We start from the raw sequence: 15,940 nt of genomic DNA, 5'->3' as shown, positions 1-15,940 counted from the left end.
TCTTTCCCCTAAAGAAATTAATTTAACATGCCAAGTCCTAAAAGTAGGGAGGGAGAAAGAACCATATCTGCATCTAATGACTATTGCATTTAAGGGAAAGATGATATAAATTTAATAAGTAGTATCTGCAGCGAATGGAGAAGGAAGAGTTGGAGGGATCCTTATTACAAACTGGAAATATGAGGCTGTTTTTTATCTGGTGGTGATCATCAGCATGAGGTGATGGAGTGAAATATGGTACGTGACTACTACCTAAGCATCTCCATGCATCCTTGTGAGCACGTGCATAGCTGGGAAGAGGATAGCCTAGCAGCAGGAGGGATAAGCAAACAGCATGAGGCCTACTGGCTTATTGCTTGGAACCAAGCACTGAGGTTGTAAATAATTGGGATATCTTTCTTTTGTTTTGCTACATGTCATAGCACCAAAAAACTGTTGTCTTAGGTGGAAAAAAATGTCGTGATGCTCTAAATTACAAAGAGCTGGTTAGGGAATTTAATATGGGTTTGCCTGTCATGTACAGAGTACTACAGACATGTTTGAGCATAAATTGTCTTCACTATGTAATGGTTTGTGCTTCACAAAGCTGTGCGGTAAGTTAACAGCACTGTGTGTGGAAACCTTTATGTTCAGTTCTTCGAAAGAATCTCTGGAAGCTAAAACTGCTTTATGGTTTAACTTTGGATTTAACATACAGTAAGCCTCAAACTTGCGTGTAAGCTTTAATAGGACAGGAGCATCTTAAACTTCCCGATTATCCCTCTACTGAAGGAGGCAAGCAGTGTGTTTGGAACCGAGTAAACATTGACCAAATATGAGCATGAAAACAGTGAGGTGCTGGAGGTCTGACAAAGCAGAGGGAACTGGTGACTAAACTGGTGGTGCATTTGTTAGACAAGCAAATGTGACTTGTTACACTGCATCTTCATTCCATTTCTCACCGATATGTACATTTTCCTCTTTAACCTGGTGAGTCTTGTGGACCACAAATGTCTTTTCTCTCTCGTGACTGCTAGCAGTAAAGATGTGCAAACACAGAATAGTTGGTTTCATCCAGAAACAATAGAACTGTGTTTCTAATAAATTGGTATTATAAATTTCCAGGATTTCAGGTTTTTAATATAGTAAATTAAGCTTGATTTTATTTTTTTTTTTATCTGCCAGACCTTTGTTGTTAGAATAGCAGGCTTGATTTTTTTTTTCAAGAAAACAACAAAAAACTGTGCAAGATGAAAGGAACACTATGAAATAGCAGTAATTGTTTAGGAATCACTTCACTTCCCAGAAGTAGAGGGAACTATTTTTTCTCTGTAATCCTGAAAAATGATACAACACCTGAGGAAAACAACTTAACCTGGAACTACAAAACAAAACCTCAGGCAGTGTCAGTTTGTTGCTGCTGTGTGTTATGCAGCTATGCAAACAGTCCATGTCAGCTCCTGTGTGAGCAGTATGAGAACGTGTTAAGTTGGCATGTTGTGTCCTGTGCTGTCATGCAGTCTTAAATATGTGATTAGCTGCTTTTTGGGTGCTTTCCTTAATAGAATGGAAGATTGGGAAGCCTGTCTAATTCAGGGTTTGAAGAATGGTGACTGAAAAGGGAGTGAGTATAAAAATGAGGCAAGTTGAAGGGAGGATCTGAGAAATGAGGTAGGAAGATACGTGGAGTCCCGTGAGGCAGGAAGGAAATTCATGGATCACATAATTGCTGCAATGTTGTTGAAAACCCAGCAAAAAGAAACTGAGTAATGAAACATTACATATAGTTGTATTTCTGAAGGGCATAGTAGAATGGTTTCTACTGTTCTGTTTAGGCTCAAACATTTTCTGAAACTTCAGTCAACCTTTTTCCCCTGACTGCTGCTTTCTGTCATGTCAGAGGATGAAGTTTTTGCTGCTGCAGCAGAAGTACCTGGAGTACCTGGAGGATGGCAAAGTCCTGGAGGCACTTCAAGTTCTACGCTGTGAACTGACGCCTCTGAAATACAATACAGAACGCATTCATGTCCTCAGTGGGTAAGTGGCTCAGACTTGGAGAGCTCTTTCGGTGGAGTTTTCTGAGGAATTCTGTAGCTTTTAATAGCTGACACGATAAAAACTCAAACTGTATTAAAACTACTATCCTGTTGATTAATAAACTGTAGTGAGATATGCTGAAATGGTGAGTAAAGATGGCTATTCAGTAGACAGTGTTCCGCTTCTGACGCTTGAGTATAACCTGATCACGATTTACTTCTGTAGTACTAGAACCCAGATTAAGGCATATGCATGTATGGTCATCTGGTCTTGAAAATCCTGTTATCTTACAATTGAATAAGTAGGTGAATACAGTCTGGTTTGTTCTTAGATGAAAATAACATTTCCTAAAATCTGTGGGCCTTTTATCTTTTTCCGTTGCCCATTTGTAGGCATTTGTTCTGAAGAAGGTGCATGTTTGTGTGGAATAGCTCCCTGCCTTTTTTCCTATCTGTCTCAAGCTTAAGTCACCTATTTCCAGTTCATTAAGGATGTTATGATCTAGATAATGCTTAAAAGTGGAAAGAATGATTCCAGAAAGACTTGGTCTGTTGGTGTGCGTGTGCTTTTTTTTAACAGGTATCTGATGTGTAGCCATGCAGAAGACTTGCGTGCAAAAGCAGAGTGGGAAGGGAAAGGAACAGCTTCCAGATCTAAACTTTTGGACAAACTCCAGAGTAAGATGTTCTAGTGTTTAAAATTTATTCCCACCTTTCTAAATCCAGTACATCTTGCATAATGATGTTTCCCAGGGAATTAGCTTGAACTGCATTTGCTGGTGGTTGGTTTTTGTATTCCTTCGTTAATGGGGATGAGTTCAGGTGCCTTTACCCTTTTGGTCTTCTGTAGCTAACCTTTTGCCATCTCTGATAAACTATTTGTAATGGGAGCTCTTATTTCTTAGCACTGCTGCATGCAGTAATAGTATAACTTGGTGATTAAATGTGCAGTTCAGAGGGGGGAGTATCTTGTAAATGCCAGCTGCGCTAAGGTCGAAACGAAGCGTGGCCTGTAATGGCTGGTGATACTAGTACTGGTTTATAGTGGTCTCAGACTTCGCTATGAATTATGGTTTGTCCTTTCTCTTTCGTGTGGCTGGTGTAATACTATGTATAAGAGTTGTAAAAAATACAATAGGTTTTATTTTGGTAGTGTAATAGGGAATTCTTTGAACGAACACAGCTGATGCTGTTGGGTTTTAACTTTACAGATTTTGTTAAATATCAGGTTTGGAGTTAGCTTGTGTAAATGGAGCTTGTTGGCTGGGACAACATGTAGTATAACTACAAATACCTTGCATGCAGCTCTGCTTTCCAGAAGTTCCTGCTTTCAATTCCAGATGTACTGCTGTAAATTTGACAGACTGACTGCACTCTTTTCCTGTAGCTTTTAGGCTTTATTTACTAAGGTCTCTTCCAAAACCTCTCAAAATATGCTCTTACTTGTAACTTGGTTTTGATATATCTTTTCTTTTTCTTAATAACTCTTTTAAAGCGTACCTGCCCCCATCAGTGATGCTTCCTCCAAGGCGTTTACAGAACCTGCTACGTCAGGCTGTGGAACTACAACGGGACCGGTGCCTATATCACAATACCAAACTAGATAGTAATCTAGATTCTGTCTCGCTGCTAATAGATCATGTTTGTAGTAGGTAAGAAACCCTTCTGACTTCTAAGATGATCTTTTCTTTTGTCTTGTAAAATAATCTAATTGTACCTACTGTTAAAAGGAACACAGAAACTGTTCTGGGTTGGTGAAACAGGTTTAACTGCCTTGGAAAAGATGGTTCTTATTAAATGAGTAGTGATGGGGAGTAGAGAAGGTGTGTGTAAGAGACTTTGGTAGCTAGATATAGGGTAGTGGGGTCAGACTAAAGCTTTAAAATTTTATTCAAATGGCCATGAATAGAATATGTTGCTATGCTAATCCTTAGCCACTTGTTTCTTGTAATTTTGGAAAGCCAGTCTGTTTTTTCATCAGCATGCGATTGCTGTGTTTTTTCACTGGAGAATCACCAGTACATTACTTACCCAGACGCTGTCTTCAAGCTTGCTGGAATGCAGAAAGCCTACTGCAGCACACATCGTGAAGTCAACTGTCTCAGCTTTCAGTAGTGGACAGCAAGAGGCTTTTAGGCACGAAGTTTAAAACACAATAGAAACGTGCAATAGGCATTTCTGTTTTACAAAAGAGATGAGTGATAGAAAGAACTGTTTTCTCAGCTTTGTTAAGGTAGTAAGAATTGAAGATCTTACAGCTACGTATTAGCTGTTAAGACTATCTGGCTAACTTTTTAAACAAAACTGATGCTGCTTCTGATTCTTCAAAATGCTGTACTCCAGTAGACAGAACAGGAAGATATTTGTAACAAATGACTGACTTGAGTGGTTTTTCCTCATCCAGCAGAACTCTGACCAACAAACTCCATGTAGCTTTTATGGAAAACTGCTGTGCGTGATGTACTACAGGAATGAGGGCTAGGACAGCTGGAAAACAAGGGCTATATAGAATAGCCTTGTACTTATGTTCATGGAACAGGCCAGTGCTTGGGCTCACAGGGGAAGTTTTTTCATGTTGAGGTTAGCTTGTCTGAGGAAGTTACGTACTGAAAGTTGCTTATAGAAACTTTCTGCAAGCGGCTTTGACTTATGTTCTTGGGTTACTTGGAATCTGTTTTTAAAGGTGCAGACTTCCATAGTACGGCACTGTAGCCATCTTAAGGTTTTTAAATTAATGTCCTTGGCACTTCATGTGTTCAAGTAACTTTTTTTAGACTGTTGTCTTGGTTGCAGTTTTGAAAATGCAGCAACGATGTGTTGGGGTGTGTGTGTGCAGGCATTGGACTGCTCCCTATTTTAAAAGCCATTGGAAATGAGCAGATACTGGGGTTATGCCTTCCCTAATTCAGAAATGAGTCTCAAAATCAGACTAATGGAAAGAAGTTTAATTTTAGCCTTTCTATGAGTCCATAAGTAACGTTGTTCTGTAGGGGTTTGATGTGATCAATCAAACCCCAACGAGCATTCAAGCCAACTATAAAGAGTGTGGTTTATTGAAGTTGGAATAGCTAGAGCTGGATATAAACCAGCATATGCAACATACGCATATATGCAACAAATCTGGACTTGAATTTCACCCATCTGAACCTATTTGCTGATACAAATTTGGCTATAGTTTTGGGGGTGGGTTGGGGTTTTTTTTTTTCACCTGATGTGGTACTTCCTAAGCTTGCATATTTGGTATGTATACATACATACTCAAAACTATTTTAATTAAAAAAAAAACCATTTCAAAATAAAGGCTTCCATTCTGTCCTCAACTCAACCTATTGTACCTACCTATTGCAGGGATCTGAGATCAGTATGTGGTGCGCTGTACGTGCTGCCATGCTTGGGCATAATGAGGTGAGTTAAAGACAGTGGAAGCCAAATTTTGATTAAACTGACAGAAGTAACAGTAGTCTAATAGCGTAGACAATTTAAATTCTGTACTACTTAAATGATAGAACACTGACAACTTTCCCTTTTTTAGTTGGAACTAATCTGTTTTGGACTTCTGGCAATATTTTGATCAAGCATGCTTGAATTGCACGAATAGGTAAACTAAAACTTAAATCACTTCATAAGAGCGGGAGCTAAGAGGGAGAAACTGCTGGGAGTGACAGGAGGGATTTCATCTTACTGTGTCTGAGATTTTGATAATAGAGAATTGGTGCTCTTGGGGGTGGTCGTTTTTAGTTTTGAGAGCTTTCAGCCTAGCTGGGTGTTTTGTTGTTGGTGGTTTTTGTGGGTTTTTTCCTCCCCCTAGAATTAATTTGTTGGCTTTCATGTGAATTAACTTTAGTCTAAAACTACCAACCAACAGGGAAGCCCAAATGAGAGGTAAATGCTGCTGCTTTCTAGTTACTAGTTCAGTGCAGCATTTTTGAAAAAGAACCATGTGGGAGTTAGGATTAAATCTTCAGTGTACGTACAGGGAATTAAAAAACACTGAAAATATTTGGTGTTTTATTTAGAATTTTGAACTTCTGTAAATACAACATCAGGTAACTTTTTAGGTACTTTATTTCAGTATGTGAACATGTTTCCAGTGTGTTGTGCTGAAATGAACAATTTGCAATGAAGCACTTCAAAAAAGAAAAAGAAAAACCTTTGAGCTACAATAATACCTAATTGCCAAACCCAGAAACTGTTAGACAACTGGTTTTGATTTTTTGTTTGGAGCCTGCTGCTATTTCCTTCTGCAGAAGGGTTATTTAATGTATGCTTTGCTCTGTGAAGTCAAACTTGCTCCATGGTATGCTTCATTAATTAAGTGTAGAGAACTTTTTGTGAGAGTGCTCTGATCTCACTGGCTTGTGAATAGCATAATTCGATATTCGGATGTGTCTGCAGCAGCTCTTTCAGCTGTGCCTGTTACCCTTTTTAGGAACCTAAAGACTGCCTTACTATGAGCGCTGAGTGCTCCAGCATTATGCTGCTTACTTTTCGTGTCTACAAAACCTTGGCTGCTCTTCTTAAGCTTTAAAATACAAGTGCTATTGTTCTATAGAGTATTTTTTTAAATGAAATATGCTGAAAAGGCTTTCCTGGGACACAGTGTGCCCCTTGTACTTTGTGTGAGTACTTTGTGTGTATGGGTAAAAGACTCTTTTACCTTCTAGAGCAAATTGCTGCTCAGAGGAAAAACATTAACTTACTGTAATGTGGCTAAATAATAATGAAATGCGCTTCCTGTAGGTACACATATCTGTGTAAGGGCTTGCCTCCCTCCCTCTAGACTTCAAGGAAAACAAAGTCTTCTTTCATGGGTGGGGCTTTTTCCTTGGGCTCAGTGTTGTTCCCGTGGCAACTAGACAGCTCTTGGTCAGCTTAAAGCAGGAGCAGAACAGACTTGTGTTTCTCTGTGAACGAGTAACTAGACATACCCAAGGAAGCCAACTACAGATATGTATGTTTTGTTTATCCTCCTCTCTCATAAGACAGGAAATGAGGGATGTATAGTTGTTCAGTGGTGCTCCATAGTCTTTAAATATGTACTAGGAAGCATCTCCTAGTAAAATAAAATGGATTGAGAGGATATAGACACTGTAATAAGCAGAACTTTACCTATCTTCTAGTAAGAAGTAGCTTTTCAGGTGTCTGTCACACCAAACTCTATTTTTAAACACAAATTTAAAGGAAGAGGAGTGTTTTCTTTTTAGGCCAGTTTATCCCCAGTAATAAGTACGGCTGTACGTTCACAGAGATTGTTGTTGCATTAGTACTGTTGTGTCCCCCTAGAGTTGCGTTGCCCTGTTGTACCGAGGACCATAAAAACTCACCATAAGACTACACAGCTTCAGGAACCCTGCAGTTGAAGGAAAGAAACATGTCTGTGGCTAGAGACTGCCTTCTGGTGCACCTGAACAATGGACTTGTAGTCACTGCAGATATTGCCTATAAAAGCAGCCATGTGCTGTAAAAGCCTACATTTATTTTAGCTTAGCTCTCAAGCTCTTATACAGTGGTTAAGCTGTAAATAAAAAAACTTGTTTTCAATTCTTACCTTAGTATTTTGACTGTTAGCTTTTCCTCAGCGTGTAACTAGAAGGTTAAATATTAGCTCGAGAGAAATGTTTGACTCTTCTTCAGTAGTTTATCATACTATATTTTGTTTGATAAACACTTAGCGTTTTACAAAACCACTTAGATTTTGTGAGGGAAAACTTTTCAGTTGAAAGCTCGTAATGGTATCCTGTTAGTTGTGCGTAGCTACTGCATGTGGTACTCTGCATAGGACGTGAAAAATGGCGCAGAATGAAGGCAAACACCTAACTTACTGCAAGATCGCAGTCAAGGAAAGGACATAAGGCTATTTTTTTTTTTTTGCTCAACTTTCATGTACTAATCACTTCTGAAGATTTGGGAAGATATAGCTAAGTGAGTTAGGTACTTACAGCAGCCTTGCATGTAAATAGAACGCTGCACGTAGGGTGCAAAGAGGACTGGGCTCCAGTATTTTCTGTACATCAGAAGTGTACGGTAATAAGCAGTTACGCTCCTGATGATGTCAGTTTTATTCTAAGCTGTATGAAAGCATAACACATTACGTGACCAGAATAAGAATAGTTCTAAGTTCTTACAGTTAGTTACAGTCACTTGGTGGTGTGAGCTTTTTACCAGATAAGACATTTCATTCTGTACTTGTTTGAAGCAGCTGTTAGTAGAGGAATTTTTCTAAGCTGTCTGGTCTTGCATTTAAATAAGTTTGTTTTAGTTTTTACTAGCTCAATTTAAAATATCTCCTACTGCTTTCTTATTAATCTGCAAATACATCCCTTTCTTTTCCCAGGAAACAGTTCCCATGCTATACACAGCAGATACTAACGGAGCACTGTAATGAAGTGTGGTTCTGTAAATTCTCCAATGACGGCACTAAACTAGCAACAGGATCTAAGGACACAACTGTTATTATATGGCAGGTGGATCCAGTAAGTGTGCAACGTGTTAAAATGTGTGTGATGTGTCTTTCCCTTCCCTCTCCACTTGCTAGGATGGTTTGATTTTTGTAGGGCAGGCTAAGATGCACTGTAGCCTGCTGACTCAGGTGTTTCTCTGGTATGTGAAAGACTGAAGATCACAGTCAGTGTAATTTAGTGGAGGAGGACACCTGAAAACCTGATGTCTGAGTGTAACAGGCTTCAACTGTTGGCTGCTTTGGGGCAGGAACTTTGTGTGCCCCTAAACAGCACCATGGGGTAGAGCCTGCTGGTGCCCTCAGGGGAGCTTCTCTGCTTGAAGGCCTGGAGGAGCATTGGGTGAGAGTGGAAGGAGCACGGCAGCGAGGAACCTTTCATCTACATTGCTCTTTCTAAGCGTGCTTCTGACTTGTGTGTGTGACTAACCCCTCTCATTATCCTGTTACTACTAGTTTGCTTGGATTTAAGTACTCTGACCATTTTTTACTTTATTTCTGAATCCTAAAATGGTATGGTTGCATCAGTTATGCCACTTCATGTTAGCTGCCGTTGTAAGATTTGTCTTGGCTTGAGATGAAGGTTTAAATGCTTGTGAGAAGCCACTGACACATGGAAGCATACTCAGCCAGTGTCTTGCAGATGGCGGTTTTAGGGTTTGATGCTAACATGTGTCACTGCTCCTGTTACGAAATATCCTACAGAGATTTATCTTTCCTACCCATATCTATTCTTATGTAAATAAAAAGCTTAAGTGATGAATCTAAGACTGTTTTACTTGACTGGTAGTAGTGATGCAAAAAAAGTCCATAAATTTCATAACAATTAAAAGCTGTGAATAAACTTGAAGATACAAGCATTAAAAACTTCAGATATTGTGTAAAACACTATCAGAAGAAAGACCCTTATGTTTTTAACCACACAACTGCAAACTAGTGTGCTAACTGGCTATACTGGCTAACTGGCTATACTGGCTTTCAGTGGGATTTGAGAGCTGAACTCAATCCTTTTTTCCCACTACAGGTTAGGAAGCCATGTAACTTGAGTCCTTTTTGCTATTAAGAGGAATGTGAGAACGTTAAACTCTGTTCCACGTGCGTAGTTGTTGTGTAGCCGCTGAGCTAACAGCAAGTGCTGTGGGTTTTTCAGGCACAGAACTGTTGTGGTTGGCTTGTTACTGGGGTCTGGGCCAAGAGACACGCAGTAGTGTAAGCTGACTTCTGTAACTGGCATTGGAAACTATCTGTAGCTTTGGGGTTTTTAACAAACAGCATGATTCTAAGTAAAGTAAGGATCACATGTTTTTGCTGTTGACTTGTTACTTGATTGTGGAGGCACATCTTCCTCTTATATTGATGGGTTTTAATACCCATCATCTTGATTAGCACACTGTATAGGGAGTTGTTAGCTAATCTGGTTAATCAAACCAAGTAAGTGTTTTGTGAGAGTCTTAAATTAACCCTTTTGGCCAAGGGTTACTAAAGGACCAAAATCTCTAATAAATAGTTAGTGGGAAAGCAGCTCTGTAGAGTTTCATCTCCTGTGTTTGGGAACCTACAGGAAAAAAAAATTGAAACCCTTTCAAGGAGATGGATGCCTAAATAATACTAGGCCACATACTTGAAATGGTTCATTTTCATATTTGCCAGAGCACGCCTCTCACGTTTCCTATAGCAGTTGGCAATGTCTCTTGAACCATAAACTTAATCAGGTTTTCCAGGCTTTAGATATTTGGAACTATTCTAATTAGTACATACAAACTTCAGCAAAACATCTGTACGACTCTGTCCAGGCAAGTGATGGGAGAACACTGTTTTAAATGAACAGTATTCTTTTTCCACACACACTTCATGTATGTGAGACTCTTCCACTTCTTCCTTTCTTTTCTTCATCATCTCAAAGTGTAATCACACTGCTTCCATTTGTTTTCTTCATTTTATACCATGAATGGCTTTTTTTTTTTTTCCTAAGACCCAGCTAGATGCCTAAGGTGTCTTGGTTCAGTTTTCATCTGTTCATTTCAGAGTTCTTATGCAGATGCAGCAGCAGTAAATAATGTCTTGAGTGAATGAGGCTTGTGTGTGGAATGCATCATTTGACTGTTACTAAGTGTGTCAGAATCTCTGGAGTACAAAGGGTAAGCAGAGTGGGCGCATCACCTTGTCTGGCATGCGTCATCTTTCATGGAAGGCTTGTTCCTTACTGAGATCTTCCTTTTTTTTTTTTGCACTTCCTAAAAACCGTTGGCAGGTTTTTGGCTTTTCAGCCGAGGAGCTCAACTACTGCAGACTTAAGCTGATACCTGAATAGTTGTTTCTTCTACATATCAAAAATCGGGGTAGCTGCATGTAAGGGATAGAAGTACTGAGATTTCTTTAGGTGGTGGGTGGGAAGCAGGTTTTCTAAATTTGGGGACGCTTTCCTGAAATACCACTGACTGCTGTTTTAGAGCACAATGTGGTATAGCAGTTTTTCTGTATTTGGAGAGAAGTATGAGCACAGCATGGGAGAGCGTAACATCCATGAAGTCCTGTCATTAGGAATATCCTGTGTATGTTGTTCCTCATGAGTCTCAAATGTGATGCAGAAGCGACAGCCTACTTTAATCCTGATGTGAAAAGAAATCCATGAGTTGTATGCAGGCTCCAGGATGTGAGATGATGTCAGACGTGATTCAGTTTCCTTGCAGATCAGTTTAGCTACAGGCACAGCAGTGTCTAATGCAGACCAGGAATAATAATTAGAATGGAAGAAGTGACTTGAGGAGGTCAGTTCGTTTTCCCCTATTTCTCTGTGCTTTGAAGATTATTGTTAGCCCACTTTTCTCTTGAGAAATTCAGCTTTTCTAGTTAGCAGAACTCAAAGCTGCACGCTGGCTGAGAGTAACCAAATCCCTTGCAGCTCATCCCAGGAAACGTGTCACTCTGTTCCTAGGCTGACCATGTTCTTTCTCTTCAGAATCAAGAGGTGCTCTGATGATTAATACTGTAACAAAAGACAGAGAAGGGACAATTTGAGGAATCAAGCTAGGTTTTCAAATGAGTCATTCGTTTTGAAGAGAAGTGGGAGGTATAAGCATCCCTCATGCAGAAATACACAATAGGGGCAGGGGGAAGGGAGGATAATCCACCTGCCCTTTTCCAAGAGGCTTCACAGAAATTACTGTAAACTGCTTACATGCTTCCTACTTTTCCTGCTTTCAGTATATGCATGTTGCTGCCAAGAATCGGGGCTAATACTGTACTGAAGCACTTTTCTGTATGTAGGAAGCCAGTGTATGGCTGTTTCAAAGTATCCACCTGTACTGTTTATTGTGATAAGCTACTTGAAAGTCAGGTTCCTCTGACAAGACGTCAGGAGAACAGTTGTAGCAGAAAGGTGATACAAGACACTCTGCGTGAGCGAAGCATGCTTCATTCATGAAATCTGGCAGAAAAGATGGAACAGCTTGCTGTAGGCAGCGTGTCTGAAATACGAACACCTCTCAAGGAAGCTTTAAAAAGTATCTTTCTGTGAAACTTTTCTTGAGTGGCATACACAAGATATGCTCAAGTTTTTATAAACATTGGCACTTGGATGTTTTCTCTTTTCGGCGTACGTGAAGGTTTTGGTTCTCGTTTACAGGCTTCTAGGAGGTCTTTGCTTTGAAGAAAGTAACTTAATTCTGTAAAATATGGATAATAGTACTTTTGTCTTGAAGGAAACATAGAGAGATTTGGCACTACAGAAACCTCCTATACTAAAACAAGTGTAATACAATATACAAGTCTACACAATGGTATTTTGTGAGTTCCACACTCAGAATCATGGAAGATTAGAACAAAAATACCTACAGGTGCTCTTGTTTTGCATGCTGAAACTTTAGAAGCCTTCATTTTATGGTCCTACTCTGTAAACTAGCAACTGCTTTTCCAGTAAGAACCTATTCATCCGTCTCGTAAAATGTGTGCGCTAAGTGTCACAAAGCAAACTTGCCGTGCTGCGCTTGGACTCGCTCTAGATGTGAAATCTGGTAGGAGTTAATTTGCATTGTCTCAACAGAACCTCTCTTGTTTCAGGATACTCACCAGCTAAAACTACTCAAGACGTTAGAAGGTCATGCATATGGTGTCTCTTACATTGCTTGGAGCCCAGATGACAACTACCTTGTTGCCTGTGGCCCGGATGATTGCTCTGAGCTCTGGCTCTGGAATGTACAAGTAAGTGTGACTAAGATCATAAAAATAAAACGTGGTCAGCCTGCTGCTTTTGGTTCAATATCTAAATACATTAAGCCTGAAAGAAGTCTTTTCTGCAAACTTGTTGTGCAAAGGTGGGAGTGTAAAGAAGAGATGCTGATCTCCCCGCCCCCGAGTTGAAAAAATTACTGGGGCAGCCAACAACTTCTGTACTTGGTTTGTACAGAACGTAGAGTTTGAGTCGCAGTGCCTGGGACTGTGCAGCAATTCTTGTGTATCTGGTTGCTGATCGTTTCTCAGAGGAGATGTGTAAATCCATAGGGCTTAGGGAGCTACTGAGGAGACCAACAGTAAATTTTTTGAGGGAAACAAAGGGCAGAATTGTTGTCTGAGGAGAGCAATTCCTCATTTAAGATCTTAACAAGCAGCAAGAGTAAACGATATGATCTATTTTTTTTTTAACTTGTGTAATGCTCCCAGTGATGTTAGTTGAATATGCACAGAGGCTTAGATTTATGACTTCAGAACTTCATCTTTCAGTCACACACTAAGGCGTTTTGCCATTTCCTCTGTGAATTTGAAAATCCTTTTCTGCGGTTGATTTTAATGGGCACTTGAGTTGACATCAAAGCTTCCCCTGCCTCAGTTTTGGGCTACATAGTCTTTCTTGTGCTGCCTTGGACTCTGAACTGATTTAGTTTCCTAAACCAAAAAGGTTCCCTTTTTTCCCACCCTTGGAATACTTCCCTTCTGTTCAGTTGACTAAGCTGGCTCAGTGAAGAGCACTAGAGCTGGCACAAGGGAATAGAGAGAAGCCCTTACTGTTCTGACAGTGGTAAGCCACTCATTGGCCCTCTGTTTTGTTAAACAGGAGCATTATAAGCTAGGGGTGAAAGCTAAACTTTGGCCTAGAGCTCCAGCTCAGGGAGGAAAATGTTCTAAAATACTCTGGTACTCCCAACTTCTTACTAAAATGTATTTTGTCATCTCTGTTTTCTTTTAGTCTCCTCCTGCCTCCTTGCTTTCCATGTCTGGCCTCTATTTTGTTATTTCATGTTGCTTCTCTTATGTGTTCTTCCAACTTCTTTTCATTCCTCTCTTTACTCATAATCTTCCAGTAGTCTGACACCCCAACTAGTCCATCTCTCCTGATCTGAGTGACAAAAGAAATTGTCAGGATCGCTGGATATGTTGAAGTAGTTCTGCCTTTTTACTGCATTATTCATATGTCTGTGTTGCTTTTTAATAAACGTATTTAAATACATGCGCTTCCAAACACTATGCATGTCAGATAATTTTATCGATGCCTTTTTGGGAAAGGATTCTAGTGTAAGGCCTTGCTGCCTTTGTTTATTTTCCAGACTGGGGAGCTGAGGACAAAGATGAGCCAGTCTCATGAAGACAGTTTAACAAGCGTGGCCTGGAATCCTGATGGGAAGCGTTTTGTGACGGGAGGTCAGCGTGGGCAGTTCTATCAGTGTGTAAGTTCTCTGTATTTTTGCCCCTTAAACAAAGTGAGAAATGAAAGTGTCGTCATAGTCAAACCCAAGGTTCATCTTTCTTCACACGTGTGTACGCTACAACATCTGATCTTTTGTAATTCAGAGAAGCAATGCATTAATGCGAGTATTTCAACAGCACTTCCCTATGTAGCAGTTAAAGGGGTTCACGCACCTTTTGTCTGCCTCAAGGGGGATTTGTGGGCTGGGAATTTTCTTGGCTGATCTCGAATTTTCTTAGCTGCGCTAGAAAATACACTAATAAAAAGTATTGCCTTTGCCCACAGGGCAATGTCTCTTACTTCACAGGATTTGACTGTCTTAGTTTTTGCATGCTGTTTTTGCTTAGCGTAACCAGAAATTTGAAACCCTCATTACTTGACTAGAGTTGATTTTTTGGATGATGGTCCACAGTCTCACCCATACTCCTGATCATTTGTCATCTGAATTGGTGCCCAGAATAATAGTGCGGTATGCAAACCTCGTTCACTGCGAAGGTGAGCTCCGTGACATGATGTAGATTGCACGTCTCACACGTGAGAAAGTGAAGAAAGGGATTCTCGGCTCTCCAGGACAGATAACGCAACAAAAGGTCTCAGTTAAGACAACCAAATCCTAAATCATTAAGTTCTCGCTCTCACAGGGTAAGATAGATTCCTTACTGTAGCAACTGTCTGAACAGAAGATTCAAGAGATTCTTGTGTCACAACTCCTCAGAAATCTGAGGCTAACAGTTCCATTTCTTCTTTCTTTTTTTTTCCTTTTTTTTTTTCTTTTGACCAGGATTTAGATGGTAATCTCCTTGACTCCTGGGAAGGGGTGAGAGTACAATGCCTTTGGTGCTTGAGCGATGGGAAAACTGTTCTAGCGTCGGACACACACCAGCGAATTCGGGGTTATAACTTTGAGGATCTTACAGACAGGAACATGTAACTACCTCTTTCTTTGGTTTTGAATTCCTGGTTCTTGGTTTTAGAAGAAGATTGAGAAAGGGGTTCTGGGGCAGGATGGGAAAAAAGTTATTAGAATGCTCTCAGTATTAAAAGGAGAATAACGTGGGACAAGAATTAATGAGTTCCAGTTGCTGCAAGAAGCATTAGATTGAGTATTAGAAATAACTTGCTAAGCACTGGAGTAGGTTTCTTGTGCATGTTTTGACATTCCTGTCACCAAGAGCTGTAGTCTTCTCAATTCCTGGCATATTTTAGTAGATCCTTGAAGTTATGAGTTGGATTTGACGTCTGAAGTCCCTTTTGGTCTTATGCTGATGACAGATCCCATTGCAGACCTGGCTTGTACTGCCATAGAGACACACCTGCTTCAAATTCAGAACTGCCTTTCCCTGATAATACTGCAGAGACAGGATGTGCCTTTTGTCTTGGTGTTGCATCATTGTTTGGTTAAGTCTACTCTTAACACTGATGTGTTGTCTTGTTTCAGAGTACAAGAAGATCACCCTATTATGTCGTTTACTATTTCAAAAAATGGGCGTTTAGCTTTGTTAAATGTAGCAACTCAGGTGAGTTGGTGATGATAAATGGAAATACAAATAAATCTGCTGGCAGCTGCCACCTGTTTACATGTATTTTGATGCAAATTGGAATGTTTGATATTAATCAGTTCTATTTTGTGTACTATGAAGGCTGCAATATTCATAAATATTAATTCTCTGGCAAGAAGGCGAACTTATTCCTGAGACTTGTTTGTGACTGATTATAGTGAAGAGTTTCATACTATGAAATATGTACTGTTAAAAGTAAACATCTGGCTGTTGCATTGAGAAGCCAGGT

At 39.9% G+C, this 15,940-nt stretch overlaps 1 protein-coding gene across 1 annotated transcript in view; it reads left to right on the top strand.

Annotated features, from left to right (window-relative positions):
• WDR26 (WD repeat domain 26) overlaps positions 1–15,940 on the top strand; it is a 26,454-nt gene that overhangs the window by 4,971 nt on the left and 5,543 nt on the right. Inside the window, exons 3-10 of the mRNA XM_010154978.1 lie at positions 1,880–2,016; positions 2,596–2,693; positions 3,511–3,667; positions 8,350–8,488; positions 12,532–12,672; positions 14,013–14,132; positions 14,934–15,079; positions 15,591–15,669. Of these exons, the coding sequence (XP_010153280.1) occupies positions 1,880–2,016; positions 2,596–2,693; positions 3,511–3,667; positions 8,350–8,488; positions 12,532–12,672; positions 14,013–14,132; positions 14,934–15,079; positions 15,591–15,669 (1,017 nt within the window). The remainder of the gene's footprint in view (positions 1–1,879; positions 2,017–2,595; positions 2,694–3,510; positions 3,668–8,349; positions 8,489–12,531; positions 12,673–14,012; positions 14,133–14,933; positions 15,080–15,590; positions 15,670–15,940) is intronic.

Source organism: Eurypyga helias, unplaced genomic scaffold (assembly GCF_000690775.1).
Source record: "Eurypyga helias isolate BGI_N326 unplaced genomic scaffold, ASM69077v1 scaffold28867, whole genome shotgun sequence".
In the NCBI taxonomy this organism is placed as follows: Eukaryota; Metazoa; Chordata; class Aves; order Eurypygiformes; family Eurypygidae; genus Eurypyga; species Eurypyga helias.
Note: the sequence above shows the minus strand (reverse complement) of the source record. Positions and strands in the feature narration are given on the sequence as shown.